This window comes from Squalius cephalus, assembly GCF_949319135.1.
Source record: "Squalius cephalus genome assembly, chromosome: 13".
Taxonomy (NCBI): domain Eukaryota; kingdom Metazoa; phylum Chordata; class Actinopteri; order Cypriniformes; family Leuciscidae; genus Squalius; species Squalius cephalus.
Genome location: NC_137134.1, coordinates 21,407,629 through 21,424,787, shown reverse-complemented (window position 1 = coordinate 21,424,787; position 17,159 = coordinate 21,407,629). Strand labels below are relative to the sequence as shown.

At 37.0% G+C, this 17,159-nt stretch overlaps 2 protein-coding genes across 10 annotated transcripts in view; one reads left to right on the top strand and one right to left on the bottom strand.

The window, feature by feature from the left end:
* Window positions 1-5,505, bottom strand: part of eps15l1a (epidermal growth factor receptor pathway substrate 15-like 1a) — a 24,081-nt gene extending 18,576 nt beyond the window's left edge. For all 9 annotated transcript variants that reach the window (XM_079891178.1, XM_079891181.1, XM_079891184.1 and 6 more), the window contains exons 1-11: window positions 5,449-5,505; window positions 3,892-3,933; window positions 3,710-3,799; window positions 3,581-3,628; window positions 3,406-3,501; window positions 3,265-3,330; window positions 3,045-3,170; window positions 1,392-1,451; window positions 806-1,048; window positions 571-728; window positions 328-484 (exon numbers count right to left, since the gene is read on the bottom strand). In XM_079891178.1, the coding sequence (XP_079747304.1) occupies window positions 328-484; window positions 571-728; window positions 806-1,048; window positions 1,392-1,451; window positions 3,045-3,170; window positions 3,265-3,330; window positions 3,406-3,501; window positions 3,581-3,628; window positions 3,710-3,799; window positions 3,892-3,933; window positions 5,449-5,475 (1,113 nt within the window). In that variant the 5' untranslated portion in view covers window positions 5,476-5,505. The remainder of the gene's footprint in view (window positions 1-327; window positions 485-570; window positions 729-805; window positions 1,049-1,391; window positions 1,452-3,044; window positions 3,171-3,264; window positions 3,331-3,405; window positions 3,502-3,580; window positions 3,629-3,709; window positions 3,800-3,891; window positions 3,934-5,448) is intronic.
* A 2,203-nt stretch (window positions 5,506-7,708) lies between these two features.
* stil (STIL centriolar assembly protein) lies at window positions 7,709-16,778 on the top strand. The gene is made up of 17 exons (XM_079889844.1): window positions 7,709-8,001; window positions 8,254-8,340; window positions 8,435-8,542; window positions 9,549-9,664; window positions 9,746-9,927; window positions 11,280-11,521; window positions 11,607-11,690; window positions 11,841-11,927; window positions 12,412-12,559; window positions 12,821-12,930; window positions 13,069-13,195; window positions 13,291-14,277; window positions 14,347-14,479; window positions 14,563-14,761; window positions 14,905-15,049; window positions 15,154-15,440; window positions 15,517-16,778. The coding sequence occupies exons 2-17, from the start codon at window positions 8,255-8,257 to the stop codon at window positions 16,232-16,234; spliced, it is 3,759 nt and encodes a 1,252-aa protein (XP_079745970.1). The 5' UTR covers window positions 7,709-8,001; window position 8,254; the 3' UTR covers window positions 16,235-16,778.
* The last annotated feature ends 381 nt before the right edge of the window (window positions 16,779-17,159 follow it).

Genomic DNA, 17,159 nt, shown 5'->3' with positions numbered 1-17,159 from the left:
CTTAAACTTATTTTATTTCAGAATCCTGCCAGTTTACATTTTTTTATCATTTAATTTATTTATTTTCTTTTATTATATATATTTATTTATTTAATTGTAGCTTAATTTCAATAAACTTTTTTTTTTTTTTTTCTACAATTACACCTCTGGACCAGGTCACTTCATTCAAGCAGTCATTAGGCAGATACTACTAATTTAAAGACAGTACACTTATTACATGTACTGTCTTCATGGATCACTTCCTCTGGGATTCAAACCTGCAACCTTTCAGTCAGGTGCAGAAGCCCATTATAAGCAAGCAGTTGTAAACGTGCTCATGTGACTTACAGGTCCCGGTGTTCCGCGTTCGGACGGTGGGATCATGTCTGGAGTCAGAGCTTGTGGAGGGTCCAAGCCTTTGCTCACTTTCTGCTGGATGAAATACATAGCCAAGGAGAACTGCTCGCGTGTGAGTTTGCCCATTTGCCTAGTGTCCGCCAGAGCCCTGACAAACACAACAGAAGAAGCGATGAATGTGACAATCACAACAGCAACAGTGAAGAGAAATCAAAAGCACATTTGAAATAGTACCAAATATGTGCCAGGAGGTTCTGAGGAAGGCCTGAATGCATGAAGATATCTTTAACTTCGTGACCGCTCACGAAGCCGTCGAGGTCAGAGTCAGTTTTGAGGAAGATGTCATCATAGCGCCCTCTGTCTGCAACTGGTACCACCCAGTTTACCGAATGCTGATGATTAGAGTTAAACCATCAGACCATCTTCAATTCTTCTGTACATCACCAAAATGAAAACACACAAATAATACCTGTGAGGATTTGAGGGTGTGTTTTGGGGACAAACTCCCAGCGCTGTTGAGAGAGTTCATGCTGCCGTGAGAGGGGGTCGAGCGCAGGCTGTCTTTAGGTGGCGGTGGGCTGCCTGGTAACACTGGCACCATGTTGGACAAAGACCCGGAGGACTTCTTCCTTTTAGATGGAGGGATGAGAGAGGAGGGCAGGACGGAGGGCACAGGCTCCTTCTCCAGGGCCCGGTACACCAGATGCATAGCCTGGACAAAAGAAATTGATGTCATTATGCCGTTTTAACACTTTCTTTTTACTGCCTACATTTTTTTTAAATATAACTTTTTCTATCTATCTATCTATATATATATATATATATATATATATATATATATACACAAAATTAAAATTTACTGTTAAATAGCACGCACTATGCAATACATATGTTTATATACTTAACACTATTTCACAATTTCATTAGGTATTTCATAATTTTTTTAATAATAATATATTTAATGATGAAGAGGAGTGCATTGCATCATGGGATAACTGTATGCAGTATGCTATTATGAGTGTGATTTTATTATAACACAAAAAATAATTACTCACCACTGCAAACTCATCTTTGTCCAAGTGTCCGTCTTTGTCTATGTCACTCAAATCCCACACCTGATCAGACAGTCATATAATAATGATATTTTTATTTAACTATTACATTTCAAAATGTAATATTAATAACTACAAATAAATATTTTAATTATTGTATATTAAATTATATGCATTTATTAGGGACGTCCCGAACTAGTTTTGTTGTGCCCCCGATCCAATCCGAGTTATTGAATATTGAGTATCTGCCGAAACAGAGTATACATATAAAATACAAAAAAGTATTTTCATTGTAACAGATGTTTACATCCATCAATGTCAATATATATATATATATATACATATATATAGACATTGGTAAACATCTATATAGACATTGTAAACAGACTGTGTGGTCACAATTATTTATATATACTTCTTGTATTTTATATGTGAAATAAGCAGCATAATTGCAATAAAAAAAATTGGGAAAAAACCACCGGCATGACAGCTGACGTAAAAAAGGATTGTGCTTAGGATTGCAGATATCAATCTAAAAAATGCTTAATTGTCCCCGAAACTGATCTTTGCGATTGGCTCGGGACATCCCTAGTATTTATTACATTCTTACTATTGTACTGTATTATATATAAAAAAAATCAAAGTAACACATTACTTTTATATTTACAACAAAATATCGGAGTTACTTTTTCAAACAAGTAACGCACGTTACTTTGTTATCCCATTTATAGACTGACATCTCTCCTGTCCCCATGTTGAGAGGAATCGTGAGTAAGAGGCAGAGGCGTTGTGTGCGCTGTGTATTCCTCAAAATGAATTAAAACAGTGAAATGCAAACTCTGAATATTACACGAACCTGCAATAATTAAACATGTTAAATAACACAAATATACTTTATGTATTTAATCTCACTTTATTAACCAATGTCTTTGCTGCTGACCTTCAATGATCCAACTCAACCACACTAATAAGCAAAAATAACTTTAGATAAACATCAAATTTGTGTTTCCTTTGTTTTTAGGTTTTATTTGCTGAAGTAAGAGTGTTAAACATTATATTGTCTTTACATTTGCCAAAAATAGAACTTTGGTTTTCATTATTAAAAAATTTCAAACAAGCAAGATCAGCCCAGGTGAGAAAAAGTAAGGCAAAAGAAACGTAACGCATTACTTTCCATAAAAAGTAACGCAATTCATTACTTTTTTTGGAGAGTAAACCAATATTGTAAAGCGTTACTTTTAAAAGTAACTTTCCCCAATGATGGATGGATGGATGGACAGACAGAAAGAACGATAGAACGATAGATAGAACGATAGATAGAACGATAGATAGATAGATAGAACGATAGAACGATAGATAGATAGATAGATAGATAGATGGATAGATGGATAGATGGATAGATGGATAGATGGACAGATAGACTGAACGATAGAAAGATAGAACGATAGAAAGATAGATAGATGATAGATAGATAGATAGAACAATAGATAGACAGAAAGAACGATAGAACGATAGATTGATAGATAGATAGATATAGACAGACAGACAGAAAGAACAATAGATAGAGAGACAGATAGAACAATAGATAGATAGATAGATAGATAGATAGATAGATAGATAGATACTATTTCATTTAAGTACCTATTTGAATTTTACCTTTCCGAGAACATCCACAGGTAGTTTGGAGTTTATTAGCACTGGTTTGACCTTCTCACCGGACAGTAATCCGTTCACTGGGGCAAGACTTTCAAAAATACCATCAAATTTGTTCTTCTCTTCAGGCTGAAAAAACAAAACCAAGAGGATTTAGGATGAATAAACAAACGCTTTTGTCAAATTGCAGTCCAAAAACCAATAACCAATCAAAATAAGTTACCCGCACAGCCCAGTGGCTCTCATTGGTTGATGTCACAGAGCTCAGTGATGGGCTGCTGTGGTCCTTCTAGAACAGAAATGAGATCTGTGAGCTCATGCTGCGCGGAGTTCAATGATTTCAACCCTAAACCCTGAGACTTACGAATTTTGGAGGGGGAACGGGGAGGTTAAAACTGGAAAGGCTGATGTCGTGCCCGCTCTGCGCACACGCCACGAGTCGCAGAGCAACGTAAAACCCCTGATAAACCACAACGGGATCAAGTTAGCATTCAGTTTCTGATCCTGACTGATGCTCTTATAAACTATGACACTTTTACCTGTTTATCCAAGAAACCTTTGCCATCTGGATCAGCTAAATCCCAGATCTGAGAAGAAACAGTTGGTGATTATGAATATCCAAGTATCATTTCAGAACAAGTTGTGCATTGATCTACCCAAACACCAACCTTTCCTAACGTGATGTCTGGCAGGCCTGATTTTTTCAAGAACAAGGCAGCCTCTGTAGGTCCAACCCTCCCGGTGTTTCCCGGGTCGACCTATGGTTTTTGTCGCAAATAAAGACTGATGTATTAAAAAAAAGCTCACTGTGATAATCAATAAATTTAGAATAACAGAATTATAGCCTTACCTGTCTGTAAAAGTTCTCATACACAGGGTTCCCGCTTGACAGCTTAGAGAAAGAGAAACTTTATGATTAAATAAATTAGGGTATATGCCAAATATGGCTGATTATTGAGAATTGTAACATTAATTTTACTGTAATTGTTAAAGGGATAGTTCACCCATTTACTCAATTTATGGTCCCCACTGACTCCCATAGTATTTCTTCTTTTTTTTTCATGCAATGGAAGTCAATGGGGACCAGCATCTGTCTGGGTTACCAATATACTATTATAGTTATAGTGATTAATAGTTTATAAAGTTTCAAAGATGGATATTTTTAATACAAAAACGCATCGCTTCGCTTTAGAAGGCCTTTAATAATCCCCTGGAGCCGTATGGATTATTTATAATGGATGGATGTGCTTTTTTGGGATTCAAAATCCATTCACTCCCATTATAACCTTGAAAGAGCCAGGGTACATTTTAATATAAATCTGATTGTGTTTGGCTGAAAGAAGAAAGTCATATACACCTAGGATGGCTTGAGGGTGAGTAAATTATGGGATAATTTTCATTTTTGGGTGAACTAACCCTTTAACTAAAGCCGTTAAAATAAAAGCTCAAATGAAATAAAATATAAATATTGGATTCAAAACCTAAACGTGAACATTTTAGAACATTTGCCTTGGCAAATAATTGGAGTACTAAAATAACTACAACTAAAACTGAAATAAAAAATAAATGAAAGACAAATATAATAATAAAAATGACAAAAGCACATAAAATTATCAAAACTTTACCTAAAATTAAATAAAGTGACAAGTAAAAGCTCATTCAAAATATGAATAAAAGCTATATTATATAATAATTTTAAAATAACACTGGTGATGCAATATAATAATACATGTAATTGATTTTTTTATATATTTATTCTAATATGTGTTGTGCACATAACTGTATTTACAATACAATTAAATCCATTACAATTCATAAGGCAGGCAGTCCAGTAAGATTACTGATGCTCACTAATTCCCATCACCGCTAAGCTAAACTAGCGGTTCAACACCCATTATCATATAGGCTATGAGAGTTAATATCAACATTACAGTGTTGTTCGGTATAATTAAGCAGCTTTTATTATTGTACTATAAACATATACTGAAATTACGACTTTATACGTGAAGCGTCTTGACAGTTTTAAAGTGTTCTGTTATAAAGTGATGTTCTGATATATTGCGGCTAGCTAGTTACATTAGTTCATCTCGGTTTACTATATTTCTCATTCATATAAATGGCTGTTATCGTTATATGTTCTTGCTACTGAATGTTTATCGCAAATTTCATTGAAAACTACATTGCTTTTTTCGTATTTTATCACAGACATGCGATATAAAGCGAGCTAATCGGTTAGCAAACTGAGCCCGACATACGAGGCCCGTGACATTTTCACTATAAATGTCGATAAAACAAGCCGGTAGCGCAAATAATGAGATCGATTCGTGTCTAATTCTTAGATTTATTTCTACACACCGGTGTTTTTCCTCACAATTCTCTTGTAATGGGTGTTTTTAGCAGGTATTACCTGAGTGAGGGTCGCGAGGGCTGCCATCTTTTCCCTGTTGCTGCGGAAACAGCGGATGAGGGAATGAGGGGGGGCTGAAGAGGACAACCATCACATAATAATAATCAGAGGTGGATAAAGTGCACAACTTCCTTACTTGAGTTAAAGTACAGATACTACTGGTCAAATATCACTATACAAGGAAAATTTTGTAAAGACCGATATAGAAGTACGAAGTAGGCTACTCGTTTTTAAAAGTAGGCTATAGCCTAAGTATCAAAAGTAAAAAGTAAATGTCAATGCATTTTTTTATTATTGTTCCATAATAACCTACCAGTTAGTAGTATCTCTGGAATTAAGAGCTTTTAGAATGTTATAAAACCTATAGAAATTAAACAACTGAATTGACCAAAAAAAAAAGACAAAATTTTCCAAGTGTTGATTTTAGATTGGGAGTGAATTCTGATTACAGAATAATCAAAAATGAACTGTTACATCAAAAAAGTAATCTTATAACGTAATGCACGTTACTTGTAATGTGTTACTTGTAACATCAAAAAGTAATCTGATTACGTAATGTTAATGCATTACTTTACTCATAACATCAAAAAAGTAATCTGATTACGTAATGCACGTTACTTGTAATGCATTACTTTACTTGTAACATCAAAAAGTAATCTGATTACGTAACGCACGTTACTTGTAATGCATTACTTTACTTGTAACATCAAAAAGTAATCTGATTACGTAATGCACATTACTTGTAATGCATTACTTGTCATATCAAAGAGTAATCTGATTATGTAATGCACGTTACTTGTAATGCGTTACTTTACTCGTTACATCAAAAAAAAGTGAGAGCAGAGGAGAGCAACGGTAGAAATGTGTCCATCTTGAGACATGAACAAAATTATCAGCTAATAAGGGTAAATCGACATACTCTAGACTGGAGGGAGCGAGAGCGTTTTCTGTCCGAGTTGGGTCTCCACACAGTTGTATCTTGACTGGTTGTAGAGATATTTGATGGAATCACATCCTCATGTTCTGATATCAAAGACACGCAAAGTTCTTTGTCAACTGGTCGAACAGGAACACATTTTTGCGTTTATATTTTTTGTGTATATTTTATAGTTTTCACATTTTATATAATTGTATTCATTGGTTTGTTAAATACATACACAATATTGCTGTGGTATTACTGTATTATGTTAAATACAGTATCTCTTCAGTTAAAATCAAAAAACGAATAATACATTTCAAATCTTGTTTTTTTTCATGCCCTAAGAGCAATAAAAACACAAAGGTAAAAAAAAATCCTACCCGAGGTTGTCATAATTCATGCATGAAAGGGTTAATGCAATTACATCAGAAGTAACTGAAATTAAATTACAGAAAAATTAAGAGTAATCCCTTACTTTACTTTTCCAAGGGACAAGTAATTAAATGACTGTAATTAATTTATTACACCTAACACTGATAACAATAATAGCGATGATGATGATAATACTGGTAGCCTACTACTAATAATAATAATAATAACTTACAAATAATACCGGTAAATATATAAAGGTAAATTATAAAGTTAAATTAAACTTAATTAATATATTGCGCAAGTATTTTTTAAGTTGCTATATATTTTTTAAGTTGCATTAAGGATTGAAATAACAGCTTGGAACAATTAAAAAAAAAAAAAAAAAGATTAATTTACATTTGTGTAAGTAAAACTGACATATAATCAAAAAATGAGTGCGTTCATTTTAGCACCTGTCAGTAGGGCTAATAATTCTTACATTTATAGGAAACAATAAAATCAAACTAAATACATTAATCTTTCTTTCCAACTAAACTAGAATGATGTAAATATCAATTTAATTATATGCAAATTCTTCAAAACATCAGCAAATTTCCTCTTTTTTGAGCAACAATTATACTTATCTATTGATGTTGTTGACCCATGAAATCAGAATCAAATTTGATTAAAGATATTCAAAGCAGTTAGGATCACAAAGTTACTATTACTATACCATTATATAAACCCATATATTCTAAAACATCCTTCTATTTTCTATAATAAACAGCCTCAAAAAGCTAAATTCACGTGTAAAATAGTACGCTAATATTCTCCATAGACTGTAAAAAATATCTCACACTCTCTATCCATTCAAAAACACTCCGCAAGCAAGGGATCCGGTTCCTCTCTTCTGATTGGTCAAGGTCCCTCGCAAGTGGATTCCTATTGGCTGAGCCACCCTGCCGCAGCGCCCCGCCATTGGAACCTGGAAACAGCGCCACAATTTATTTTCGAGTTGTTGCGTTTGTTGAATGCGTTCGTTTTGTATTTCATTGTTTATTGACGACAACTGGCATTTCTCCGTTTTCTGACACGTTAAACGAGATAAATTATTAACTCAGTGGTCATTACACTCGTCTTGGCGCGGTTAATACCGCTCGAAGGGCTGGAAGGACCGTTTTAACTCATTCGTGGTCCATATTCACGCTCACACCCTGCAAGATTTGCAGCGTCGCGATTAAAACACGACGAAGACATGAGCAAAGCGTTCAAACAGCCCAAAGGTAAGACATTAAATACCCTGCATCAGATATAAGAAGTTTTAAGTGGTATGTTATCGGTTTTTAACCGTTTCTAGTAGTATTGTAATGTTAGCATGAAAGCTAAGTCTCCCAACCTGCCAAACATATCAAAACATCCTATCTGGGTAACGTTATCGAAGATATTTTGAAAGCGTAACGTTAACGTTACTCTTCAGGCAAAAGCATCGGTGCATGATCAGATTCAGTTCATTAAAGAGGCATTTTTTCCCACAGAATGAATCGTGTACATGTGGATTTTAAAGGGTTGCCAGCCCACATCTTGGAGAACAGTGTTAGAACAGAAACCCTTCAAAACATCAGGTAACTACTTAAGCTTTCTCATGAATTGCACCCAAACCACTATTTTAAAACGTTGTTATTGTTCATAAAAGTAATGATTTTGCATGTTTTTAAGGTCATCGGACAACGTCCACAGTCCACTGACATTCCCAACATCTAAAGTCTCTCTCTGGGATCCATCTCCCAGTGGTGATGTTGTCAGTCTGCATTTCTCATATTATAGGTGAGCCTTTCTGTCATCTATATTTTTAAGTTTATGGGTGAACCATATTTTCATATTTTACACCATCAACGTCATGTGATTACTTACTGGGGGGAAAAAACACAGTCTTGATTAATTTTTATGTACTAGGGATGATGATAGCAAAATGTATTTTGCATTTAGCCTTATTTTGATGTTTATCGCTGTGTTAATTTTAAAATTGTAATAAATTAAATGAATTTTTGGCCATTTCTTTGCAGTCAAAGTTGATTTTTCTACAATTTATAATCTATCATAATATTATTAATTAATATTTTTACAATAAGTAAAAATAAGGTTTACAATACTTTACAATAAGGTTCCATTTGTTAACACAAATCTTACATTTTTTTTAATCTTAGTTAATTTCAACATTATTAATAACAAAAGTTGTATTTGTAAATATTATTTAATGGATGTGAGTAGACATGAACAACGAACAGTTGTATTGTTATTAGCCTAACTAATGTTAACAAAGATTAATAAATTATGAATTGCTCAATGTTAGTTAGTGCATTAACTGGCATTTACTTATGAAACCTTATTGTAAAGTGTCACCGTTTTTTCTATTCTTTTATTTTTCTATTCCCATTTAACTTTAATTAGTTTTTATTTTAGACTTCGTTTTAGTCAATTTAGTTCTTCAACTATTAACTTCAAAAATTAGAACTAACTGAAATAGTTGTTCATCAAATATTTTATTATATTTTAGCTTTTGCAATTACTGAAGGTGACTTTTAATAGAGTATTTTGTAAAACACTGTTGGAATCATTTTATGATTTTTTTTTTATGTTCACACTCTGTAAAAAATTATATGATCAGTAAGTTATGACAACAAATGTTTTTACGTTGCTTTAACTCATCAAAATAAGTTAAGCAATTTTCAACTTCAGCTTAATGTAATTTAAGACAAAATGACTTAAACATCTAAGTTGATTGTACTTAAGTAAAGTTTTTTACATTGCAATAACATTTGGTGTCTTTCAGGAATCCAAGACTGTTACTTGTGGAAAAAGCTTTACGTTTAGCTCACCGGCATGCTAGACAGACCAACAAGCCTCAGTTTTTCTGTTTCCTGCTTGGGACGCTGGCAGTAGACAGCGGTTAGTATAGTGCCTATATTTGGACATCTTACAATGATTCATATTTCGATGCGTTTTAGTGACTAGATCTTATTTTCCAAGACGAGGAAGGTGTGACGATAACCCTGGATCGTTTTGATCCGGGCAGAGAGCAGACGGGATGTCCTGGAAAAGCACCAACTGCCCTGCTCCCCGGAGACATCCTTGTGCCATGTGTATTTGAAGGCCAGCATGCTACTATCAGCACAGTGCACTCGGGGGAGGATTTGAACATCTCATTTAAGGTAACTGATCTGAGAATTGCTGACAGGGCATGTTTAGGATCGAATGGCTGGGGCGCTTTCCTCTTGTTGCTATGGCAACTTATTGAGGCATAATAACCTGTCAGTAACAGATGCCCTGACTGTGACTCAGTGTTCCTTAGAGACAGGTGATTATAATATGTGTGTGGCACTGCTTCCATCTGCCGTGGTTTATTAATGTTCTTAATTTAACCTGGATGTGTTAATTAATATGAGACAAATTTTAATATTCACTACAGTTCAAAAGTTTGGGGTCAATAATAAAAAAAAAAAAACTAATACTTTTAATCAGCAAGAATGTATTAAATGAATGGCAGTAAAAGTGTAAAATGCTGTTCTTTTAAATAATAAGAAATGTTTCTTGGGCAGCAAGTCAGCATATTTGAATGATTTCTGAATAATCATGTGACACTGAAGACTGGAGTAATGATGCTGAAAGTTCAGCTTTGCTAGCACATAAATAAATTACTTGATGTTGGATTCTTACTGATTGTATGGGGTGGACAGGTGTCTTTATGCAGCTAACGACCTCAAACAGGTGCATCTAATTTAGGATAATAAATGGAGTGGAGGTGGACATTTTAAAGGCAGACTAACAGGTCTTTGAGGGTCAGAATTCTAGCTGATAGACAGGTGTTCAAATACTTATTTGCAGCTGTATCATACAAATAAATAGTTAAAAAATCATATATTGTGATTTCTGGATTTTTTTTTTTAGATTATGTCTCTCACAGTGGACATGCACCTACGATGACAATTTCAGACCCCTCCATGATTTCCAAGTGGGAGAACTTGCAAAATAGCAGGGTGTTCAAATACTTATTTTCCTCACTGTAACTCTGTATAGCTTTACGTTACGTGCTGATGACGTGGGATGTCTGCGTGGATGTATGGAAATACATCTGTTGACAGGCAGGCAAGACATAAACTTTTTGGTCCTGAGACTTCCACAGAATATATTTTTGCCTTCCCGTCCTTTTAAAAAATAATATGAACAGCCAAACAAAAAAAATGGATCTGAGCAATAAATCAGAATTGAGCACAAAGGCTTGCAGTGTAAATGTAGCTGTAACGAGGTTAGATGTTGTGGGAAGGAGTAGGTGGGAACCGGCGAACATATAAAGACTTTTAATAAAATAAATAAACAAATACAAAAACGAAAGTAAAGATGGCAGCCCCTCACGGTTGACTGGCGCCACACATAATAAAACAAAAAATAGTCCAGGCCTGGTCCTCTCCCGTCCTTCATGATCGTCACTCCTCCTTTTCTTTTAAATTTTACGTACATTTAGTTTAAATGGTCCATTAATGCTTACTTTCATGTCTCTTTCTAGATGCTTCAACATTTCTGCTGCAGTAAAGAGACGCTGGAGTTGTCCAAACTCCTCACCTTGCGAGCTCGTCTCAGCTGCTCCGAGAACATGGACAGACTCACCTTTGACCTGTCCTGGGCGGCTGTCACACTGGCCTGCACGCTAGATGCCGTCCCTGTCCGGGCAGTGCCCGTCATCCCTACCGCACTGGCCAGGAACCTCAGCAGCCCAGCAGGTGTGACCCAAAACAGCAGGAAACGTGGGTGAGGAAGCACTTCTCTCTTCTTATATGGCCATGTATCCTCCTCAGAATCTTTTTGGGTTTTAAAATGTGACATTCTGTCTCAGGTTTCTAACAATGGATCAGACCAGGAAACTTCTCCTCGTACTTGAATCCGATCCGAAGGCTTACACTCTCCCGTTAGTAGGAATGTAAGTACTTAAAGTGTTTAGAAATGGTGACTGTCTTGCTGTCTTTATTCAGCCTGTTGGAAGGTATAATAATTCAGCCCCATTAATTACATGCTTGGAGTCCCGCAAGATGTTCAGAGTAGGTGTGTAACAGTTGTTCTCCTGTGGCAGATGGTTGAGTGGCGTTACACACATCCATAATCCTCTGGTGTGGGCGTGGTGTCTGAGGTACCTGCACAGCTCCGCCCTCCAAGACAAGTGAGTGTCCCATCCATCTGCTCTTTTGCCAATAAGTCAGTTAACTCCAAGAAGGGCTCAAATATAAAGACAACATTAAATTAAAATGTATGTTCTGTATGTGTTAAAAATGTTTTCATAATCTTTCATTTATAATAGCTTTCTCTGCATCTGAAATGAATTTTCTGATTTTGTAACCATAAAATATCAAATAATTATAAAGTTAAATAACAAAATACTACCCCACTTTTCATGATATAATCATGATTCTGATCATATTACAGAAATGAAATGCATTCTGAATGCAGTTTCATGTTTTATTTATTTTCATAGATAATTGTAGATTGCTGATCTGTTGTTTATGAAAGCATTGTTTTAATATTATTGTTGATGTTAATCAAAGTAAATGTGATCACTTCATTGTGTTGCTAGAATTTTTGTGAAATCTTTGAAAAATGATTATCAAAACAATTCCTGTTCATGTCTACATCTGATGGCTTTCCAGAGTGATGTCAGAGGGAGGTGCTTTCCTGGTGGTCCTGTATTCTCTGACTCACCGGGATCCGGAGTTCTATCAGTGTAAGCCATGTGTCGGGCAGCAGCAAATGAGCTTTCAGCTGCTCACCAGCAAAGAGTCGTTCACACTTTACAAGGTCAGTCCGTCTATACCTTTGTACTCGACAAATTAAATCTGAATTTGCCAAGGCGTATAGGAAACATTTTTCCCCTTTTCATGCAACCTGTACTGATAATGTGTAATCTGATTATGAAATAAATTTGTAATATGTCTTAAGCAAATGTGTTTTTCCAATTGGTCTTTGGTTTTTGTATTGCATATATTGTACTAATTGGTTTTTAGGGTTGCTTTAATTAGTAAAAGTTTTTTAATCATACTACATATTTTACCAAAACAGAATGTAGAGCCCTCAGAAGGACGGCCTCTACAATTTGAGCTTAGTGCTGAGAACCAAAATCAGGAAACTGTGCTTTTTGAGGAAGTGCTCTCTCAGACTGTGTTAACAGGGTACAGTCTTTTTATTTATCTAAAATTTCAACTTTTATTTAATTGAGATTTATGTTTGCTGTTTAGTTTATCTGACAGAATACAATATTTTTAAAGCAATAAGAAATATAACACATTATATCTGCTTTGTCTTATCAGGATGACTCTTGCAGCATCTTCAGTTGCTCCTCAGAATAAATTGTCTATCAGTGATCATGACTCGGGTGTAGAAGATGAAGACCTCTCTCCTCGGCCATCTCCAAACCCTCATCCTGTCAGTCAGCAGGTTTGTTAACTTGTGACCTTGCACCCCTAATATACCTCTTTATTCAGGATGGATTACCATTTAGCAGGTTCAAATATTCTTCTTTTTTTCTTCAGACTAGGCGTGTTCATCCTTCAGTTCCAGAACTCTCTATGGTATTAGATGGCAGTTTTTTGGATGCGAGTTTTGTTAAAACACAAGACTCAACTCCTGTTCCTCATAGCCTATCAAATGTTCAGCGGAGAATAATTAGTCCTGCCCACCAGGGCCTCTCAGTGTTGAGACCTCCAGAACAGAGTAGTGTCCCTGGACCACCCCCAATCCGAAGACCACTAACTTCTGTCCTCTCTCAGCCGAAAAACAAACTACATCCTTATCCAGGACAACAAACACCACAATCCAATGCAAATAGAAAATCCCTGCCCTCAATAAGATCAAGAGAGGGCTCGTCAGCATCATCCATATCATCGTCTTCATCTTCTTCCTCGACAAAGAACGCTGCTTCGCCCGATGGCTCTTTTCATCAACAAAGGCACCGTTCTTCACAAGGTGTTCCGACCAAACCCCAATCAGTTTATTCTGAACCTCCAACATCGGGTCACTGCAGTGCCAGAAAAAGTTCAGTAATGCCTAGCCAGACCCCCATCCCTCATCCGTCCCAACACAGACTCTTCCATAGTACCCCAGCCACCAACCCTTGCAGCTGCTGCACCAACCAACCCACCCATGTTCCCATGTATCAAAACAACTGGCAAGGGCCACCAGTGTATCCCACTGTTGTGCACAATCCTTGTGGTTTTCAGTGTGGCACTGAGAGTGTACCACCTAGGGATCACTGCCTCTCGCCTTCTCGGCAATCTTTGGGTTGTCGCATTTCTCCCACTAAAAGTCCTGTTTGCCATCCTGCTGTTCCAGTTCACTACTCTCCATCACCCAGTCCGTGTTTCCCCACAGTTAACCCCAACAAAGGTTCTGTTGAGCAAGTCCCTTCCTGTCAAGCCCAGTGCTGCCAAGTCCAGGACACCCCTGTGGGTCTGCTTCCTGCTGATGCGTACAAGATGCTCATGGATCAAGAGCGTCAGTTGAAGCTACTTCAACTCCAGGTTCGTATTAGTTTCATTGTTTTTACGTTGACCTGTCACCGCTGGTTGTTAACAGACTTTCCTCAACAGATTCAAAAACTCCTTGAGTCTCAGAGCAAGACGACTCCAGTATCATCTAGCGAACATGCTCAGCAGGAAAGAGCCAATCAGATGGCAACATCTCCACCTAAACTAACAAGTGTCAGTGTCGCTGTAGGAACAGGTACTATGACGGAAGGTTGTTGCATTTACTATCTGTTCTTTTCAATGTCATGAAGTTCTTGTCTATTGTTGTTTGTTATTTAGGGGCGAGTTTGTTTTGGACCGCTCCCCAAGAGGCCCCCACACATAAGGCCTCAAGTCTGGATTGGCAAACCGAGGTGGAGCCAAAGTCTGAAGGTCAAAACAACAGTACAGTCACTTCCAGACTTGGATCTGAAAATGCATTTCATTACTCTGAAGAGCAGAGTCCAGGATCTCTACATCCAACATCTCCACAACACGAGTAATGAGCCTTGTTTTTTCAGACACCATTTTTTACCAATTGTTAACCTCTTGAAGTCCATTATACTTGGTTTGTAGAAGGCTGTTATGTTTTTTTTCCAGGCAGTGTTTAATGTTTATTGTGACTTTATTTGTCTTATGCAGCATGTCGTCTGGTTTTGGAGCCCATTCGTTTTCCAGTCCAGTGTTGGGAGAGAGTGCTAGCATGTATTATCCCTCACAGTCACAGAGCCAAAATTTGTCTCAAAATGGAGAAATGGACGACCCAAGATTTTACCAAGAACTACTGGTATGGCCCCATTTTTATGCTTTAGTTGCAATTTTCACATGTTTAATTTGAAAATGACACAGTATTAATGTTCAAACTAACTTTGATTTTAATTCCTGCTCCAGGGTCAGGTGCAAAGTCGTCTGCAAGGCTCCACGGTTGTGGTGGAAAAGGTTGAGCAAGACCAACAGAGTGTCTCAAACAGACAAAGTCTGTCCCCTGTAGGTCGTCAGTCAAGAAAATCACCGACAACCTCCATAGCCCAAACTCAAAAAGCTAAGCACAGATCCAGTCCACCAGATCAGGACCGTGTCTTAAATGCAACGTTGAGACAACTCCAGCAGTTCGGGGTGAACGTAGACTTAGACTCTTCCCAAGCAAAGATGACACGTGCAACTGTCGAGAGTGCCAGGTAATGATATAGTCTGACAGATTGTTTAATCAAAGCATTATTAAAAGTTGTGTTTCTAACACATTTTTCTCTTCAGTACCCTCGCTTGCATAAACCCTGATGCAGTGATTTCAAGACTAGCTCTTTCCGAACCAGTGGGGACCAGCATTTGGGGACCAAGCGGCAGTGTAGACCTCAGCCTGGAGGCCAACGCTATTGCACTTAAGTACTTAAGCGACTCGCAACTGTCAAGACTCTCATTGGGCGGTCAGTCCTCCAGGCCACATCCAGACCCTGGCGCAGTTCTTCTGAGAAGACATTCTGCTGAAAAGAGCAGTGTTGGACTCAGTATACTGTCCCCCAGCAATATGTCTCTAGCTACCTGTAAGTACATGAAGAAATACGGACTGATTGAAGGAGAAAACAGTAGCGAGGAAGAGGACGCCGTTCTGGTAGACTCCGCTCTCGGGTGTTCCGTACAGCATGAAACGTCCAAGAACGTGAGCGTTAGGCAAGACCGCGAAGAACAAAGTGCTGTGGTTCTCAAAAACATTACAAACAAGGCAGTCACCAATCTCTATATGACTCCTGTTGACTCTCAAGAGCAGTTAATTAGAGACTTGCGGCCCAAAATGCAGCTGCTTATGCGTGGCGGGAAGAACCTGGAGAAGGAGAATGACGCAAAGAATATCCTGCCTCAACATAGGTCCTCGCTAACTGAAAACCAGAGGACGCAGGAAGTCATGGAGCCTCAGGGGTCAGTGGGAAATTTCCTGGATCTGAGTAGGTTACGGCAGCTGCCCAAGCTCTTCTAAAATGCACCATTTTCCAAATGGTCAACAAGTTGTTTCTGTGTGTGAAAGGGATTCAAGGGATGTCTTTCTGTTTTAATGCAATCCTCAAAAATGTGTCTTTCATTGTTTGTTTACATAGTATAACATGATTTTATTTTTTGTAAAGTGTACAGACCCTTTTCAGTAAATGATTTTAAGTATGTTTTATTTCTGTAAATTGTCTTTTGTAACCCAAAGGGGCCTTATGTGAAAACTTGAAGGATTTTTACATTACATGACACATAAGGAGTCATCAGGGAACAGCAACCGAGAAAAGTGGCATGCATGAAGTGGCTTACTCCGGGCAGTATTGTTTCATTTTCCCTTTACTAACTTTAAACGCTTTTAAAATCTTCTCTTTTGTTTTTGGCATTACTTGACTCAGCTGAATCACCTAAAGTCGGACAATTTCAGAGGGAGAACTTTTGCCCAAGTTTTTTTTATTGCCTTTTGTGTTCTGTATGTTCTTTTTAAATGACTTTATGTACATGTATCTGTCTCAATTAAATTACGTATTCTTTTATTTAACTTCATTGTGTGAGTTTTATCTCTGACTATCACAACCTTGTTCACATATCCTGATAGATCAGGAAAAACGCATCTCCCTCAACTAATTAGTAGGTTAATGTTTAGCAAAAACACCTGGCAACAAAACCGCATAGATTTACATAAAAATATCTAGGGGCCAGAATGGAGGCTCTTTTGATTTGTGCTGGTAAGTTACCACTGAAGATGGTTTCTACATCCAGAACATCCTAGAAACTGCATAGCAAAGTACTAAACACCATTTCATGGTGGTGACTTCAGCATGCACAAGAACCATTTTCTTCAAAACATTTGTTCAGACAAAAAAAAGCTTAGACACAACCTCTTGAGTTTCTCATCACCCTTTACTAAATCTAAAGAG